The sequence below is a fragment of the Wasmannia auropunctata genome, unplaced genomic scaffold (assembly GCF_000956235.1).
Source record: "Wasmannia auropunctata unplaced genomic scaffold, wasmannia.A_1.0 LD336026.1, whole genome shotgun sequence".
In the NCBI taxonomy this organism is placed as follows: Eukaryota; Metazoa; Arthropoda; class Insecta; order Hymenoptera; family Formicidae; genus Wasmannia; species Wasmannia auropunctata.
Genome location: NW_012026864.1, coordinates 1283560 through 1300075, shown reverse-complemented (window position 1 = coordinate 1300075; position 16516 = coordinate 1283560). Strand labels below are relative to the sequence as shown.

Here is a 16516-nt window from a genome sequence, read left to right as displayed (position 1 = left end):
GTTGCGTCGCTTTAGAATTGGCACCGCAACAGGTGCGTATGAAGATAATGTTTCATACTATTTTTAATCGTATATTTCGCGTCATATTATTATTTCTAAAATGCACTAATTAACTCTAAAATGCACAGGTGCGCGTAAACGCCGTGAATCCCGGCGTTGTAATAACAAAACTGTTTAAGCGAAGTGGAATGAGCGAAGATCAGGTTAAGAGCTTTTTCGAGCATATCAAAGACGCGCATCCTCTAGGAAGAACGGGCGACGTTTCCGAAGTAGCAACGACCATTGCATTTTTGGCGAGCGACGATGCAAGTTTTATAACAGGTGCGACACTACCTGTGGATGGAGGTAGACACGCCATGTGTTCTTGCTAAAAATCTTACGTCGACTATGTAAATATTAAGTGACATACATTATACTTTTATACGTATAAACTATATCATATATATCGTACATTAAGGCTACATACAATTTATATGCTATTCTGTTAGTTCTAAGAAAACGTATTGAAAAAATATTTAAGATTTATATATGTATATCATAATTGTCGTGTTTGTTATGTTGTTTCTATACAAATTTCTATCCTTACATTTGCAAAAAGGAAAAATAAAATAAAAATTTTCCTACAGCATAGCCAAAATATAACTAATTTAACAATTTCATTTTTCCTTCAGATTTTTAATTCTTTCTTATTATACATATACAAAAAATAGAAGACCACAAATGTGTGGTCTTCTAGTATGAAATCTCTGATAAGACTTCTTTGCATTGCATTAATAATAAAACAAGTACTGTACAATAACTATTGCGAAAAATATTACCTTAACCAGAATTTAAACCTCAACCTTCCTGGTCTCCGAGCGGATTATTCTACGGAATTTTATAAGATGCTTATTAGCATCAAACACTAAATTTCTTGTCAATTTAATTTGTGGAACGTAGTCGGCCGGATTCAATTTAAAGCTGCTTCAAGTCTGATAAAAATATTCGGCGCGTAGTTTACCTGAATTGGAAATTGTAAGATTCATAATTAAAACACATAAAAATATTATTATTAAATATCAAGATCAGTTTTATACTATATTGGCGTTTCTAATCTTGTTTAAATTTTCGCGGTATCGATTAGGTTTTCATATTAATTTTCATGATGTTATCTTTCTAAATGTTATCTTCTGCTCAGATTTGTATTATAATAATAATATAAAATATGTACTTTAATAATACGTACTTCGCATTTTTATTTTTTAAGTAATATAATGTACTATTTTTTATTTGCAACGGTAGTTTTGCAAATTTAAAGAAATAATTTATTAAATACGTCTACAGTGTGCCGCCAAGATCTAATTGCATCCTGCTCTCTTCAGAAATGTCAAAAATAACTCTCGAGGCAGAACTGCAGATTGGTCCATATACGTCGACTCGACGTCTATAGACATCAATTCGATGTCGATTCAATGTCTATAGACGTCGAATCGACGTCTATGGACCAATCTGTTCTGCCTGGGGCATTGCGTCAATAATACAAAAAATTCTGTAAAATAGCTATTGCGAAAAATATTAATTAGCTCAGCTAGGATTTAAACTCGATCTCCCTGCTCCCTGGGCTGATTATTTTACAGGATTTTATTAAGATGCTCATTAGTATCAAAAATTAGTAAATTTCTTGTTATTTTAATTTGTGGTACGTAGTCCGGATTCAATTTAGGACTGTTTCAAGTCCAATAAAAATATTCGGCGCGTAGTTTACCTGAATTGGAAATTGTAAGACTCATAAAATGCATAAAAATATTATTATAAGCATCAAGATCCGCTTTATACCACATTGGCGTTTTTCTAATCTTGTTTCAACGGTTTCGCGGTATCGATTAGATTTTCATATTAATTTTTATAGTGTTATCTTTCCAAATGTTATCTCCTGCTCAGATTTGTACTATAATAATAATATAAAATATATATATGCAGATAGTAACACACATACTTCGCACTTTTATTTTTTTAATAATATATAATGTGCTATTTTTATTTGCAACGGCAGTTTTGCAAATTTAAATAATCTATTAAATATTTCCGCAGTGTACCGCCAAGATCTAATTGCACCCTCCTCTCTTCAGAAATATCAAAAACAATTACTCTCCCCATTCTTTTTAAAATAATTCTTATTTTATTAATAATTGAAGATTAATGCTTTGTTTATTAATTAATAGTTATTAATAATAAAATAAAAATTGCATTAATTATAATAGAAAAAAAAACTTGGCCGTATTTAGGCACACATATTTAGAGTGCTAGTAGCACACATCACCCGTCCCTGAATAGAAGAGTGGGGCAGCCGGCAGAGCAGATCTTATATATGTGAAGCGCAAGTCACTTATCACGTTGATTCCGTGTCTGTATGTCTGTTTACTTCTGCGTGTAGGACATTGCGGACAGTTGCAGAGGACATCTGTTACGAAGGCGATATCGCGCTTTTTATCACTTCAGTATATAAGTTTTGCAATTTTCGTTCGTCAGTATCTTTGTACTCTATCACGGTAAGTGATTATATGCAAATTTGGACGCAAACTACATTTTGCATAATTCGATAACCGGCGATCCTTATTTCCACATATGTATATGTATTACGTTGCAACAATTACGTTCCAACACTGTGAAGAATGTTTTATTGCTTTTCCTTAGATGTCTTTCGCGGGAAAGGTTGTTCTGATAACAGGGGCCAGCTCGGGAATAGGAGCTGCAACTGCTATTCACCTGGCTAACCTCGGTGCAAAGCTATCGATAACCGGCCGCAATAAGGAGAATTTAGACAAGGTAGCCGAACAATGCGGCCAAACCAAGCCGTTTATCGTAACGGGAGAGCTAACCAATGAGAACGATGTGAAAAATATCATCGACTCGACGATCAAGCACTACGGCAAATTAGACGTTTTAGTTAATAACGCTGGAATTTTGGATGGCGGTAGTATAGAGAACACAACCATGGAACAGTACGACAAGTATGTATGAACAATGAGCTTAATAGCGTAAATGCCTTTGGGAATAGAAAAATTACAGTATTGTGCATTGATACCCTGATATCACGAAAACACGTTGTTCTTTATAGTTGCTTCAACGTGAACGTTCGCTCGGTATTTCATTTGACAACATTGGCGGTGCCGCACTTGATCGAGAGCAAGGGCAATATTGTAAACGTTTCTAGCGTTACTGGATTACGATCTTTCCCAGGGTGTCTGGCGTACTGCATGAGTAAAGCGGCTGTGGATCAGTTTACGCGTTGCGTCGCTTTGGAATTGGCACCGAAACAGGTGTGTGTAAAGATAATGTAACTGTTTCATATGATTTTTGAGTATTATTTCGCTCTAAAATTATCTCTTAAATTAACGCATCAGGTGCGCGTGAATGCCGTGAATCCTGGCGTTATAGTAACAAACTTACATCGGCGGAGTGGAAGATACGGAGAGGACGAACTTGAGAGCTTTTTCGAGCATAGCAAAGACACGCATGCTCTAGGAAGAACGGGTAATACGTCCGAAGTCGCGAAAACCATTGCATTTCTAGCGAGCGACGATGCGAGTTTCATAACAGGGGCGACATTACCTGTGGATGGAGGTAGACACGCCATGTGTCCTCGCTAAGAATCTTTTACGTCGTCTGTATAAATGACATGTGCTTTTTATATTTTTTATATACATTATATATATCGTATATACTTATATTATCAAAAGGCTACATACATTTATATTTTATTCTAAGAAAATAGAAAAAATATTTGATAAATTTGAAAAATATTTATATATATCATAATTGTTATGTTTGTTGTGTTATTTCTATATAAAAAAGATACTTTTATCCTTTGCAAAAAGAGAAAATAAAATAAAAATATTCTTATATAGCGTAGCCAGATATGAGTAATTTAACAATTTCATTTTTAAATAATTGTATTCATTACAAAAATGCAATGAGTGAGCTTTAGTATCTCCAATTTTACAATGCACATTTTAGAGAAGATCATATAGAAGAGAATTTTATATCGAGATAGGAAAATTTAAATCTCAAGGAAACAATAATCAACATGTGTACAGCACAAAAGAAAACGAGTAGACACCTGATTAAATCGAAGAACGTTCTATTTCAAAATTTAATTGATAAACATTCGTAATTTTATATCTATATTTATAAATATATTTGCACTATGAAAATATTGGAAAATTTAATTTAACGAGACATTCAGTTGTATCTGTTTTAAACTAATCGTTTAGTTTTTATTTTGCCAACGAAAATGGCAGTGTTAACGATTCATGTTATAACAAAGACATAACATATCGTGTGTAACATGATGTATACAGTAACGCCTAATATAGATTGACGCCTAAGAGATATCTGTATAATACAATTTACAGCTAATATAATATTGCAACTTGTTCTCTGTAAGATGATAATTTACATCGAAGGATGATAACACTGACAACAAGTATAGATTATAGATGTTACATAACGTATATATACAACAATAACATTCTTTATAAAAGTATGATTTAATATATTCGCCATTTGCGATATGTCGCCGGCAAGCTGTTGCATTTTGGCCCAAATATATATGAAAAATAATCAATTTCACGTAATTTTAAATGTAGGTTTTTTCTTAAGAAACGCTTAACGCTAACAATATATCTTCTTTTTACGTTTGAGAAATGATCTTCGGAGGCAATATATAATATATAATATAATCTTTTTCCTTAATAAAAATGACGAATTAAATTTCCGTTACGAAATATTTGAAAACTTTTTAAGAACATTCTAGTATATCTATGCTTAATAATATAAATTTTTAAACCTTTCTTATACATATACAAAAAATAGGAGACCACAAATGTGTGGCTAGTATGAATTCTCTAATAGGACACTTCTTTGCATTGCATTAATAATACAAAAAGAAAAAAAGAAATATAAACCTATCTCTACAATCGTAGGTACAACATCCTATCACCAAAACTCTCTTCCGAGAGTCCCCTTAGTCAATAATATGGCTTTGAAATATTCAATATGTCAAAGATGATTATCACAATGATTTCCTACTGGAATTGCATACAGTTTAAAGCAGACGTGTAAAAAGATCTCCCCTTCGTATCCGTTTAGCATCTGCAGATAAGTTCACCCAGATAAACAATAAAGAATAATTGTTTCAGCCTTTGCTGGCAGGTACTCTGTTATCAGTATTACTGGTACTGTTGTTTTTCGAATCTACTGCACTCAATGCTATACCTAATTGTGCTGCATAGTATGTCAACATAATGGATACCTGTGGAGTAAAAAAAATCGAACATTATTATACCTTTCATAAAATTATCATAGAGTCATCAAGGCTACTTTTCAGAAGTACCGTGTATACACATAATATGTATATATATATATATATGTACATACGTACCTGAGAATAAGGTAATGGACTATGGAAATAATGAAACCCGAGCAAAGTGTCAGATATGACGAAGCAAATGCTTCCGATGCAACTGCACAACTTAGTCCACGTCCACTCCTGACAAATTAAAAAATTAGAATAAGAAATTAATTCTCTGGTGTTTGATTATGATGCAAGAACTAATACCGATTGCAGCAAATTTTTTTTTTTAATAAATAATTCATTATTAGAGAGTGTCACATATTTGAAGTTAAGATAAAACAGAGACATTTCAACAGATAAATATAAAGTGGAGAACACCATTTCTGTAATGTCTATATTATTATCGCATAAACCTACCCCGAAGAATTGTACTCTAGATATGGCCCTCCACGCCATAGTGGTAAGTAATACTGTATAAATTGGCACTCCTATTGCTAAAACTCCGTTCAATCCAGGCATCAAAGTGTATATAACTGAAAACAGTTGCATTAATCATCACTCTCAATTAATCACCAGATAGCGGATCGACGAAAATCAATATCCGATGTCCGTTTGCGAAAACATTCGCAGTATATCAGTACTCGTGATTCTTACCAACTGAACAGGACATGTACAGTACCGCCCCGAGTGTCAAATTGAGGGGTTTGAATCCGAATGCAAATATATACATGATTTGCGCAACAGCGAACATACACATCCCCGCGGCGAAGCAATTAGGCCACACTAACAGTGCGTCACCTAAGCAACTAAACACTAATCCCGTTAATATACGCCTGGAGAAGGCATATCTGCAAAAAAAAAGGAATACGTTAATAATTGCTGAAAAAGCGAAGACTTTTTTTTTACTACGAAATAAAATTGTTTGGCTTATTGTTAAATGTAATAGTAGCGCTCGTTTACTTACTCTTTCGACAAACTAATCCCATGTAACAGGACGAAAATAATGAGACTTATTATCGGTAAACATTTGAGACTCGCCGTCAGCAGAGATGGCTGTTCAGCGAGTAATACAAAATATACGGACACGCTTTTGAAGAACGGTACCAATTTCGGCCCGACGCTTTTAATCTGAAATGTAAAAATATCGCTTTAATTATTACGAGACACTCGTATCGGATACGCATGAAGTGTTGCGCAGAAGTGTCGCGATGATAAAAAAACAAAGCATTTGTGCGATAAATACTCGCAAATCATTCATTTTTTCTTTCAGATCACGTTTATACGACTGCGTAACAGAAAAATATTTCCATTATGAATTTATTCATAAATTAATTTTTTTTAAACTAAATTACCAAAGCTAATGTTTTTCAGGAGTAGTTATCGTAAGATAGCTTATCTGAGTACGAAAAACATGATGGTTTAATAACAATTGATAAAATAGAGATAGTAGTTCGAGAACATTGTAGATTACATTATAAATATTATCTATTATCTTTGTTAATTATCTTTAACTTACCATTTAATATTTCACAATCAAATAATCACTTTATGAAATCAATAAGTCGAGTAAACACGTTTCTTATGAAGAAGAGTAAATAAAATTTACCGGCAGACTGAAAATTAATTCAATCTTTTTTAATTCGTTGAAACAAATCACGATTACAAATTAATTTTTAATCTGTAATTGCATTATTATTATTATTAACAGCACTCAATATGATTCTTTTGTAAAATTCTTTATATTTTTAAATTACTAATTAATTAGTAATTTATTTATTATCATTTTTAACGATAATAAGTATTTCGTAATTTTTTAAAGAAAAAATATAATACATATAAAAAATTCAAATATTCGAAAAAATATTTTTTACCAAGCTATTCTTCATCCACAAAATCTACCTAATAATAGTGCATGTTTGAACAAGATTTATCCGCAGTCACTGAGGCCTAATCATTGACCTAATCCAGCCAGTTACATGATAGTACATTATCTAATACTGGTACCGTCAGGATGCACAATAGTCTTTGATATAGAGTAGTCACTTTATGCCAATATGATAGTTTCTCTAATAGCACTCTATTGCAACAACCGCAATTTAGATTGATCTTTGAGAAATTTCCAACAGGACACACGTAATACGGAAATTCTAGACTCTCCTGCCGTTTCACTTTGTAATTCTCGTTCGCATTTTGTGGCTCATTAATGTTAATTAACGTCGCAGCTTAATGATTAATAATTTAGTCGTCCGGTTATTTGAAACGCTAGAAGGGAATTTTGTAGAAGGATTTCACTTGCAAAACGATGCAAAAAATAAAAATATGTAAACATATTAACTTTTAATATGTATAGATACATTAATATGTATTGGAATATAATTATTGCGTGTTTCAGTTACAAGCTGTAGATACGAAATGTATGTAAATTGCAAATAATTATAAATATAGCCGCAAAAAATATTTCAGTAAAATGTAAATGAACAAAATGTGTATAAATTACGAACAAATTATGTGTATTCTCATAAATTATTTATTTCAGGCGCAAAAAGACCGTGTTAATTGCTTCCTCTTTTTCTCACTTTTCGAGAAGGATGCAAATCATTTTAATTGACATAATTGCGACCGCGTGCGGACAACGGAATTCAAGAATCGCGAGCGTCAGACTCGCTCTCAGAAAATCAAACGGCTCCCCCGAGAGAAACTCTTTCCGTAAGATACAAAGCTGCGATGTCTGACGGTGCTCCGATAATTTCGCGCGCATCTACGACGCTTTTGATACGTCGTGACGTATCTATAAGCAAATCCGAATATTTATCTTTCAACCACCGCGCGCGCGGAGTTAGCTCACGATTAATTCAATAAATTCTATTTTTACGCTATAATGCCGCGCGCGTCCACGACGAAGGGGCCAGAGAAAGAGCGAGTATGTGATTCATACAAAAAAAAGGGGGAGAAAAACAAAACAATAACAGCAGCAGCTAGCAGCTTTTCTCGATTTAAAAATCGAACGGCGACGGTGCGGCACAGAAGTGCGGCAATCGCGGAGATGACTCGCTCGGTTTAATAAATAAAACAGTTAAATAAATAAATAAATAAATAAATAAATGATAACAAAATAAAATAAAATTAGCGAGCGCGAAGGAAAAAGGGGGTGAGAGAGACCACGTTCGCCTTTGTCGTCGGAAACCGCTGTCTTATCGCAACCTGCACGTCCTCTCTTACCACTTGTGTAGGCGATGACATCTTCGGCCGAAGGACACCGCGGCCGAAGGGCGCGGGGCGGACGGGGGAAGGGAGCAACGCCGCAGCAGCAGCAGCAGCAGTAGCAGCAGCCGCCTTGTGTGTCAACTCCGGATGCGAGAGTCCAACCGACCGAGACCGTCGTGACGGGCCCCGCGAGTGCTGATCGTTCGCGAGGCTCGCCGTTTATTTATACGACCGCTTTCCGACGCCACCGCGCGCGTCACACGCACGAACGCACGCACACACACACAGGCGCATCGCGCGCCCCGTCCCCGTCAGTCCGGAGCACCGAGCACTGTGTGTTTTGTGTTGTGTGTTGTGTTGTGTGTCGTCGCCGCGGCGCACCACCACCGCCGATTACCTCGCGGCAGGGCGGCCAACCGGTCGGTCGACGGCCAAACGCCGTCCGGACCTGCAGTCAGGGCTGCGCGCACTTCGAAATATATAGCGACCCGACCACATTCCTTATACGAGCTGCAGATAATGATCGAACGATTTCTTAAACTTAATATTACCTTAGGAAAGACTTTCGAGGTGTAATTAAAATTATTTTAGGTTCGGCGATCATTCACAGGTAATTTTAATTATTTTTATACGGTAAACATAAAAACAAATGATACAAACAATTTATATATATATATTTTATATGTACATAGAAAATTAATTGCATTTATATGATCGAAGAGTTTTGAAATATAATTGAAAAGATTTAATATCCATTTGAATTATTTAAAAATATTTAAATATTTATAAAAACTACGTAACTTATTATATAGCAGACAATGAATGATTTCTAAAAACAATTTTCTTTTAAGAGTGTATATTATATTTCATATATATATATAAATTTATAATGTGCAATTTAAAAAGTTATCCAGATATAATATCCAGATTTTAATTAATCAAAATTATTGTTATACTATGAAGCTAGCTGACATAAATAAATTAAACAAGGTTTTTGCATAAGAAGTGTTTTGAGATATAATTGAAAAATTTTGATAGTCATTTTTTATTAATTAGTCATAATTTAAATTATATATTTTATATACATATAGCCAAGTTTTTCTATTGCGTTAACTGATCGAGAGATTTAATTAAGCCCTGATGATTTATGTAGACCGTAATCGCTTATAACTATTCCCAGAAGCGGTAAGTTCAAAACAATGATTTCGATGCTTTCGTTCATAATGACGTATTATTATATGAACGAAAGCATTGAAATTGTTATTTTAAACTCCAGGAATAGGTGACGATTATGGCCTGCATAAACCGCTTAAATCTCTCGATCAATTAATCTTGATCGGTTAATTCAACAGAAAAACTTGATTATTTACAAAATATATTTAATTTAAATTACGACTGATTAATAAAAAATGACTATCAAATCTTTTCAATTTTATTTTCAAAACACATCTTATATAAATTTAATTCATTTACGTTTCAGCTTAAAACTGATCAATTAAATACAACGCCGTTGTGGACATAATCGATATTCATTATAGAATAATTTATACCACAGGTTTGTTCGTGTCGCTAGCACTCTGTGCACTTCGAAATCCTCGGCGTTTTCTCTCTCTCTCTCTCTCTCTCTCTCGCCAACATTGAATATATATTTATCTCGCAAAAATTTTTGCACTTTAACGAGATTTCAAGCAACACGAACAAATCTCGCGTTGGCGCGTTGCTTTTACGGGTTGGATGTTTCATTGGTCAATTTCTCTGAAGCGTACGCGCGTTTATCTGTGGATGTGCCTTTACGCAAAGCTTTCAAAAAAAAAAAAAAAAGAGAAATCGATTTTCGAGACCTTTCGCGCGTCGATTTGACGCAGGGAATCGAATTTGATATCGAAGATTCCAGACTCCGACCTTCGGAACGTGTCTGGCCGATTCTAGCCTCAAATTGACGTGCTCAACGTGATGTGACATAATGATTTACGTTTTCGTAATGAGATAAGCGGAATTTTGAAGTGTCCACCGGATATTTCGCTGTAAAGCTGAATAACGCTGAAATAATTAACGTAACAACGAGATGGCGAGCTGCGTTAATTCCACGTTAAACAACCTGCTGGCGTCGTACAAGAAGTGGATCGTGGCGAATCCGCAGCTACTGACGGATATCGAGGCTACCGTCAGATGTTTATCCTACTTCAGTTTTGGTTAGGGAACACCGAGCCGTCAAAACAGAGCTTTTTATCGTCGCGTTCCCGTCGCGTTTACGGCGAAAACTAAAAATGTATATGTACGTTCTTCGCAGGGCAATTGCGCAATTCGACCTTGGCCGTGGAATTGATTTATTCCATGCCGAATCTGATCGTGCTCTGCAACGACTTGCTTATGTACAGCAGCAGGCGCCAGCACCTGAAGATACCTCAGTTCGACTCCAAGATTAAAATCTGGCTCACCGTGGTGGAGTACACGGAGACGCTGCTCGAGGTGTCCGCCAAGAAGTTGTGGGGCCCAAAGGGAAAGTGGCTGATGATCGTAGTTATACAATTGTTCAAGTAAGAATTCGGCGAGCAACTTTTTCTCTCTCGTTTTGGCGTAACGTCACGTTTGACGTAACTGCAGTTATTCTCGAATGCGTGTACTAATGCCCGTTTCCATCAATTAAGATCAACTTTAATCTCGATTTGGCTTATTCTTCATTTTTTTCCAATTCTTAGAACTGGAAAAAGATGAGGAGTAAGTGACTCAAGTTTTCCCTAGCACCAGCCACAGGCATCAAGTATGTATTAATATTAAGCATATATTATTGCTGACATCTATAAAAAAAAAGAAATATTAATAAGATATAAAATATGAGAAAAATTAATATAAATAGACAATGTAAAAATTATGTGTGAGAAATATGAACTGAGATGAAAGTTAATCTACATTGGTGGAAATAGGCATAGGCGTGCTTTCCATTTAGTGACACTAGTCAACACAAACTCATCTTTCTTAGCATTTAACGAGTAACAAAGACAAAACAATACTTGTGTCAGCTTGTTGACACTAAATGGAAAATACCCTAAATCTTTTTATTTCATGTTATCGATCAACGTTTGTTTATGTACTTTAGGTCCGTACTGCGACTGCTGTTAATTCATGTATATAAGGAACGCGTGACGAAAAGTCCAGCGACCCCGCCGCTCAACAGAGAGAAGTTCAATAAAGTTATCGACAGTGTGCAATTGAGGGAGGGCTTTATGCTGAAAAGATCGGGCACCGTTGTCAGAAGTATAAGACATTCGGTTCCTGTAGACATACGAACGTGGAAGGCTCTGCCACCTGTCACGGACGAGAATGAGAATCTGGCTAAGAATCAGGAATCCGAGAGGAATCTTAAACTAGCCGAGGTTGGTTAAAATACAGTACTGTCATGTATGTTATAATAAGTGTTTTGTAATAAAAACAAAATGTTATATCTCAATCTATAGAATTTGTCAAGGTATTATATCACGAATTTCTCTTTTATCAAGATAAATCTAGATTGCTAAATTTTAAAATACATAAAAATGATAACCATTGCTAAGCTTTATTTCGTTTTCATGGAAATTTATCACAGTTATATCTCAATCTATAAAATTTGTTAAAGTATTTTTATTATGAATTTCTTTTTTATTAACATAAATCTAGATTGCTAAATTTTAAAATACATAAAAATGATAACTATTGCTAAGCTTTATTTTGTTTTCATGGAAATTCATCACAGTTTTGTTGTCTTTATTTAATCCTGTTATATATATATATATATATATATATATATATATCTATACAAATTATTTTTGAAATTGATTATATTATATTTTAACTATATATTAATCCAAAAGATGTAATTAATGTAACAAAATATACAATTTCTAGAGTCTTTACGTGACAAAACCACTGCTTCATCTCGGCTGCATGTACATTACCAACCAGAAACACTGGCCACCGTGGATATTGTCGCTTATCATCGATATAGCCAGGTAGACAGCATATTGAACTTACTTGAATACGTGATTGATGAAATTAGAATATTTTACGTAATAATCGGATTGTCATTGGTTTGCGCAGTTTAAATATCTTCACTCGTTACGCCCGAAGAGAATTATTTAGCAAGGATGAGGAAGAGGAGCTTGTGCGTCGAAGATTGAGCTTGCTGCTGTACATTTTGAGATCGCCCTTTTACGACAAATACAGCCGCAACAAGATAAACTCGCTGCTCGACACGATATCTACCTCCGTGCCCCTCGCCAAGTACTTGACGAGTGCCGTTAAAAAGAATTTACCGTATATGCAGAGTATGTATTTTTACATGTGGTCGCGCTAAGTTTAGGCTACGAGAGACGAGAGCTGAATTCTGTACAAATACGAAAACAGCATAATCGTAAGCATTCCAATCTACTAATAATTGGGGACATAAAGTAATGTTATTTTTGTACTTCTATCTATTTACATTATTCTATCATGAATTCTGTTATGAATTCTAAGCGATGATGGTTGGTTTATAACTATTTAGTATATTTTATTTCATTAATTTATAGAAATAAATTATATATGAAGGGCATAGAGAGAAGTTATTTTCTCCTTCAACAGTCGTTAATTCGCTCTGATTAATTTATTAGCGTCCCGGTTAACTCGTTAGCACGTAAGCGTGAAGCGAAAAGAAGGACGGCTATATTTCGACGAATATAGTTTCGACGGAGTTTCCCGAATTCCTATTGTAGCTTTTTCAAACAATTCGAACGTTTTTGCACGATTTTGATATGATTCACAAATGATCTCTATTATCTGATCTGTATTTTTTTTATTTTTACCAAGCTAAATTTTTTAAAGACTAAACCTTCAGCTTCCTTAAAAAATTTGAACGCTAAGACAGAATACATGGAAGATATCGCTATTTTTTTTGTAACTCGTAATAATTCTGCGTCGTAACCTTCGCTCGTGTAACAGCCCTTTTATCACAGGTGTCGAATCACAGAGGGCAAAATGATTAATCGCCGCTTGTGGAACAATGTTTTCTTACAACAATATGTATTTTAATACGTAATGTTGAATGAGATCAGCGATGCGTGATTCATGATCTGCTCGCACCGGTGATTCCTGATTATTGACCTTCGTTGGCTATTTGTCAATGAGATTTATCGGGGATGGCCTTGCTCTTTCTGCGCGCACCGAGGTATGGACGCGGAGGGAGAAAGAGCAAGGCCTGAAGGAGAAGCGCTGGGAATACCGCGCCGGGCGCTATTACCTGGCGAGCACGTGCTACGTGAATTGTTACACCTGCACGTAATTATAATCGGAAACAATTTGCTCCTCTATTTTTTTCCCCCCCGCGCGCTCCCGTGCCAGATGTTTTACACGTACACACAGCTTCGGGAAGTCTGGCACGAGTGTTTTCCAAGAGCGTCGTTTCTAGCGCGCCGTGAAAGGTCATGCATTATATTACTCGTCCGGTAGGATGCACAAGCTAATACGTTTCCCTCCAAGTTACGAAAAAACGGAAATAGCGTACTGCTTCGCGCTGACGCATTTATGTGTATTATATATATAAATTCCGCACTCCGTGCTTTATTTGTTGTGAGTCAGTTTCGTTCGCGAGGGTGTGTGATCGGCTCTTTCTGTCTCTTCGATCTCTTTCAATCAAGATGAATAACGCTCTGCTGTTTTTGCTGTCGTTGTACCAGCTGTTGCAGCAGGGGTTCGTCCTCGCGCAGATCACCTTTGGGAACTCACCTCCCCTAACACAGCCGTCACAGCCACAGGCAGCTGTGTCACGTATATATTAAATATTAATATTAAACATATATATTATTACTAAGATCTAAAAAAATGTGAAATACTAATAAGATGTAATAAGAAAAAAATAATGTAGACAATGAAAAAATTATACGTGAGAAATATTGTTAATTAATGATACTTGAAAGATTTATAGTTTAAATGTATTATCTGATATATCAAAGAATTTCGAAAAAATATGAAATACTAATAAGATATAAATGATAACAAGAAATATGAAAAAAAATATATAAATGGACATTGAACAAAATATTAATTGCGTGAGAAATATTGTTAACAATACTTGAAAGATTTACAGTTTAAATGTATTATCTCATATCAAAGAATTTCTAAACGTAAAAAGAGAAAATAAATTTAGTATTTTGTTTAGAAACTATAATATTAATGTTTTCTGACACATTTTATTATCTTTATAGCTTATATCGTGAATCAAGGTTGTTCTTGCTATCCTGGAACTACCTGTCCCACGGGCACTGGCGGCATTGACATTAGAATAGTGAATACGGTAATACATTTTAGTTCACAATAATGAGCACAATGAAAATTACTTCGACGTGACACTCCATTTCGAAATAATTATATATTTGTAGAAAAATTAGAATTACCAATTCTATATAAAAATTTTGTATAAAAAGAAATAAATTACCATTTTTATAAGTAAACGTGTCTAACGATTATTTATTGCAAACCAATAGATTATTATATTAATAGCAATTTTTATATACTTTTAGGGATCGCCTTGTCCTGCTGGATATGTATACTGCTGTACATCCGGCGGCGGTACAAATAATCCTTATTGCGGCGTTCAAAAAATTGCACCTACCGCGCATCCGGTGGGACAAGCCCCTTACGGTGCATATCCCTGGATGGTGGTTATTTTGACCACCGGCAACTCTTATGTCGGAGGAGGAGTGCTTATCAGTCCAATGCATGTTCTCACCGTCGCTCATAAAGTGGCCGGTTACGTGTAAGCATTAAATTCTTGAAAAAATATGCCTCTTTTGTCTTCAAAGGGATTAATTTCTGAAGCAGTTTTCAAAATATGATATATATATATATATATATATTTCAATTTATCTTATATTCTTCGTATGGACTTATTAATAATGCGTTACAGAAATGCCGCGGGCGGGATCAAAGCGAGACTGGGTGATTGGGACGTTCAAACTCAAACTGAACCTAATCCATTTGTAGATATCATCGTCTCAAGGGTCACTTTGCACCCCTCATACAATTCGCAAAATTACCTTCAGAACGATATAGCGGTGCTTAGACTAAGCTCGGCTGCTCCTATCACAACTGCTCCTAACATTAATACGGCGTGTTTGCCAAATTCAGCAGTGCCTGCGGGAACAAGGTATGTATATATTCGGTATTCGAAATCACTTAAAATTCTCCCCACATTTAAATTCTTTTCTACCGATAGTCTACCGATAAAATATATAATATCACTTTCTGTTTTGTTGATTGCAATCATATTAGTTTTTGTATCATCGTTTCGTTGAGCGTCGAAATATATTTTGTAATAACGTCGTGATTATATGTAATATTAATATTTTAAAGATGCTGGGTGTCGGGCTGGGGAAAGCAAGCCTTTGTAGGCGGAACGAATCCGAGTATCCTGAAAGAGGTGGATGTGCCTGTGCTGAGTCAACCGGATTGCCAGGCGGCCCTTCGAAGGACCAGACTCGGTGGTGGCTTCGTCCTGGACAACAGTTTTATGTGCGCGGGAGGGGAACCTGGCAAAGACGCGTGCACTGTAAGAGAATATGTTACATTACCTCTTGCTAAGTGTATTCATTAATTAATTCTAGCAATATCATTATATGAATTTTTCTTTTAAAGGACGATGGAGGTTCACCGATGGTGTGCTCAAATAACGGACCTTATCAAGTTGTTGGACTGGTGACGTGGGGAATAGGTTGCGCAGGTGCAGGGGTACCCGGTGTATATACTAACGTGTTCAATTTCCGTGCCTGGATCGATCAACAGCTACTGACGTAGCTCTTGAAACATAAGCGCTAATATTAATATTAATTTTAAAAATATTGATTAAACAAGAAAACTATATTCATAACAAGTTAAATCTTGTAAAAAATGTGCAATAAATTATTGATATACATTGATACAAAATATTCTCTTTGAGAGAAATTGAAGGGATTGTGTACGAGTATTATA

At 35.2% G+C, this 16516-nt stretch overlaps 5 protein-coding genes across 5 annotated transcripts in view; 4 read left to right on the top strand and 1 right to left on the bottom strand.

Moving 5' to 3' along the window:
• Positions 1-642, top strand: part of LOC105452897 (L-xylulose reductase-like) — an 8374-nt gene extending 7732 nt beyond the window's left edge. Inside the window, exons 7-8 of the mRNA XM_011694449.1 lie at positions 1-32; positions 129-642. Coding sequence (XP_011692751.1) covers positions 1-32; positions 129-371 — 275 coding nt within the window. The 3' untranslated portion in view covers positions 372-642. The remainder of the gene's footprint in view (positions 33-128) is intronic.
• A 1698-nt stretch (positions 643-2340) lies between these two features.
• On the top strand, positions 2341-3737 carry LOC105452723 (dehydrogenase/reductase SDR family member 4-like). The gene is made up of 4 exons (XM_011694091.1): positions 2341-2528; positions 2674-2990; positions 3098-3299; positions 3384-3737. The coding sequence occupies exons 2-4, from the start codon at positions 2674-2676 to the stop codon at positions 3627-3629; spliced, it is 765 nt and encodes a 254-aa protein (XP_011692393.1). The 5' UTR covers positions 2341-2528; the 3' UTR covers positions 3630-3737.
• A 361-nt stretch (positions 3738-4098) lies between these two features.
• On the bottom strand, positions 4099-8906 carry LOC105452721 (lysoplasmalogenase-like protein TMEM86A). The gene is made up of 6 exons (XM_011694090.1): positions 8555-8906; positions 6300-6463; positions 5990-6183; positions 5753-5868; positions 5423-5530; positions 4099-5293 (listed from the first exon to the last, which is right to left on the bottom strand). Exons 1-6 carry the CDS (start codon positions 8573-8575, stop codon positions 5177-5179), a joined length of 720 nt encoding a protein of 239 aa, XP_011692392.1. The 5' UTR covers positions 8576-8906; the 3' UTR covers positions 4099-5176.
• A 1391-nt stretch (positions 8907-10297) lies between these two features.
• On the top strand, positions 10298-13106 carry LOC105452720 (peroxisomal membrane protein PEX16). The gene is made up of 5 exons (XM_011694089.1): positions 10298-10731; positions 10830-11076; positions 11637-11913; positions 12422-12525; positions 12614-13106. Exons 1-5 carry the CDS (start codon positions 10605-10607, stop codon positions 12867-12869), a joined length of 1011 nt encoding a protein of 336 aa, XP_011692391.1. The 5' UTR covers positions 10298-10604; the 3' UTR covers positions 12870-13106.
• Positions 13107-13193: 87 nt separating this feature from the next.
• Positions 13194-16464, top strand: LOC105452719 (trypsin-3). Its single transcript, XM_011694088.1, has 6 exons — positions 13194-14317; positions 14755-14843; positions 15070-15305; positions 15456-15695; positions 15902-16097; positions 16184-16464. Exons 1-6 carry the CDS (start codon positions 14188-14190, stop codon positions 16340-16342), a joined length of 1050 nt encoding a protein of 349 aa, XP_011692390.1. The 5' UTR covers positions 13194-14187; the 3' UTR covers positions 16343-16464.
• Positions 16465-16516: the final 52 nt, after the last annotated feature.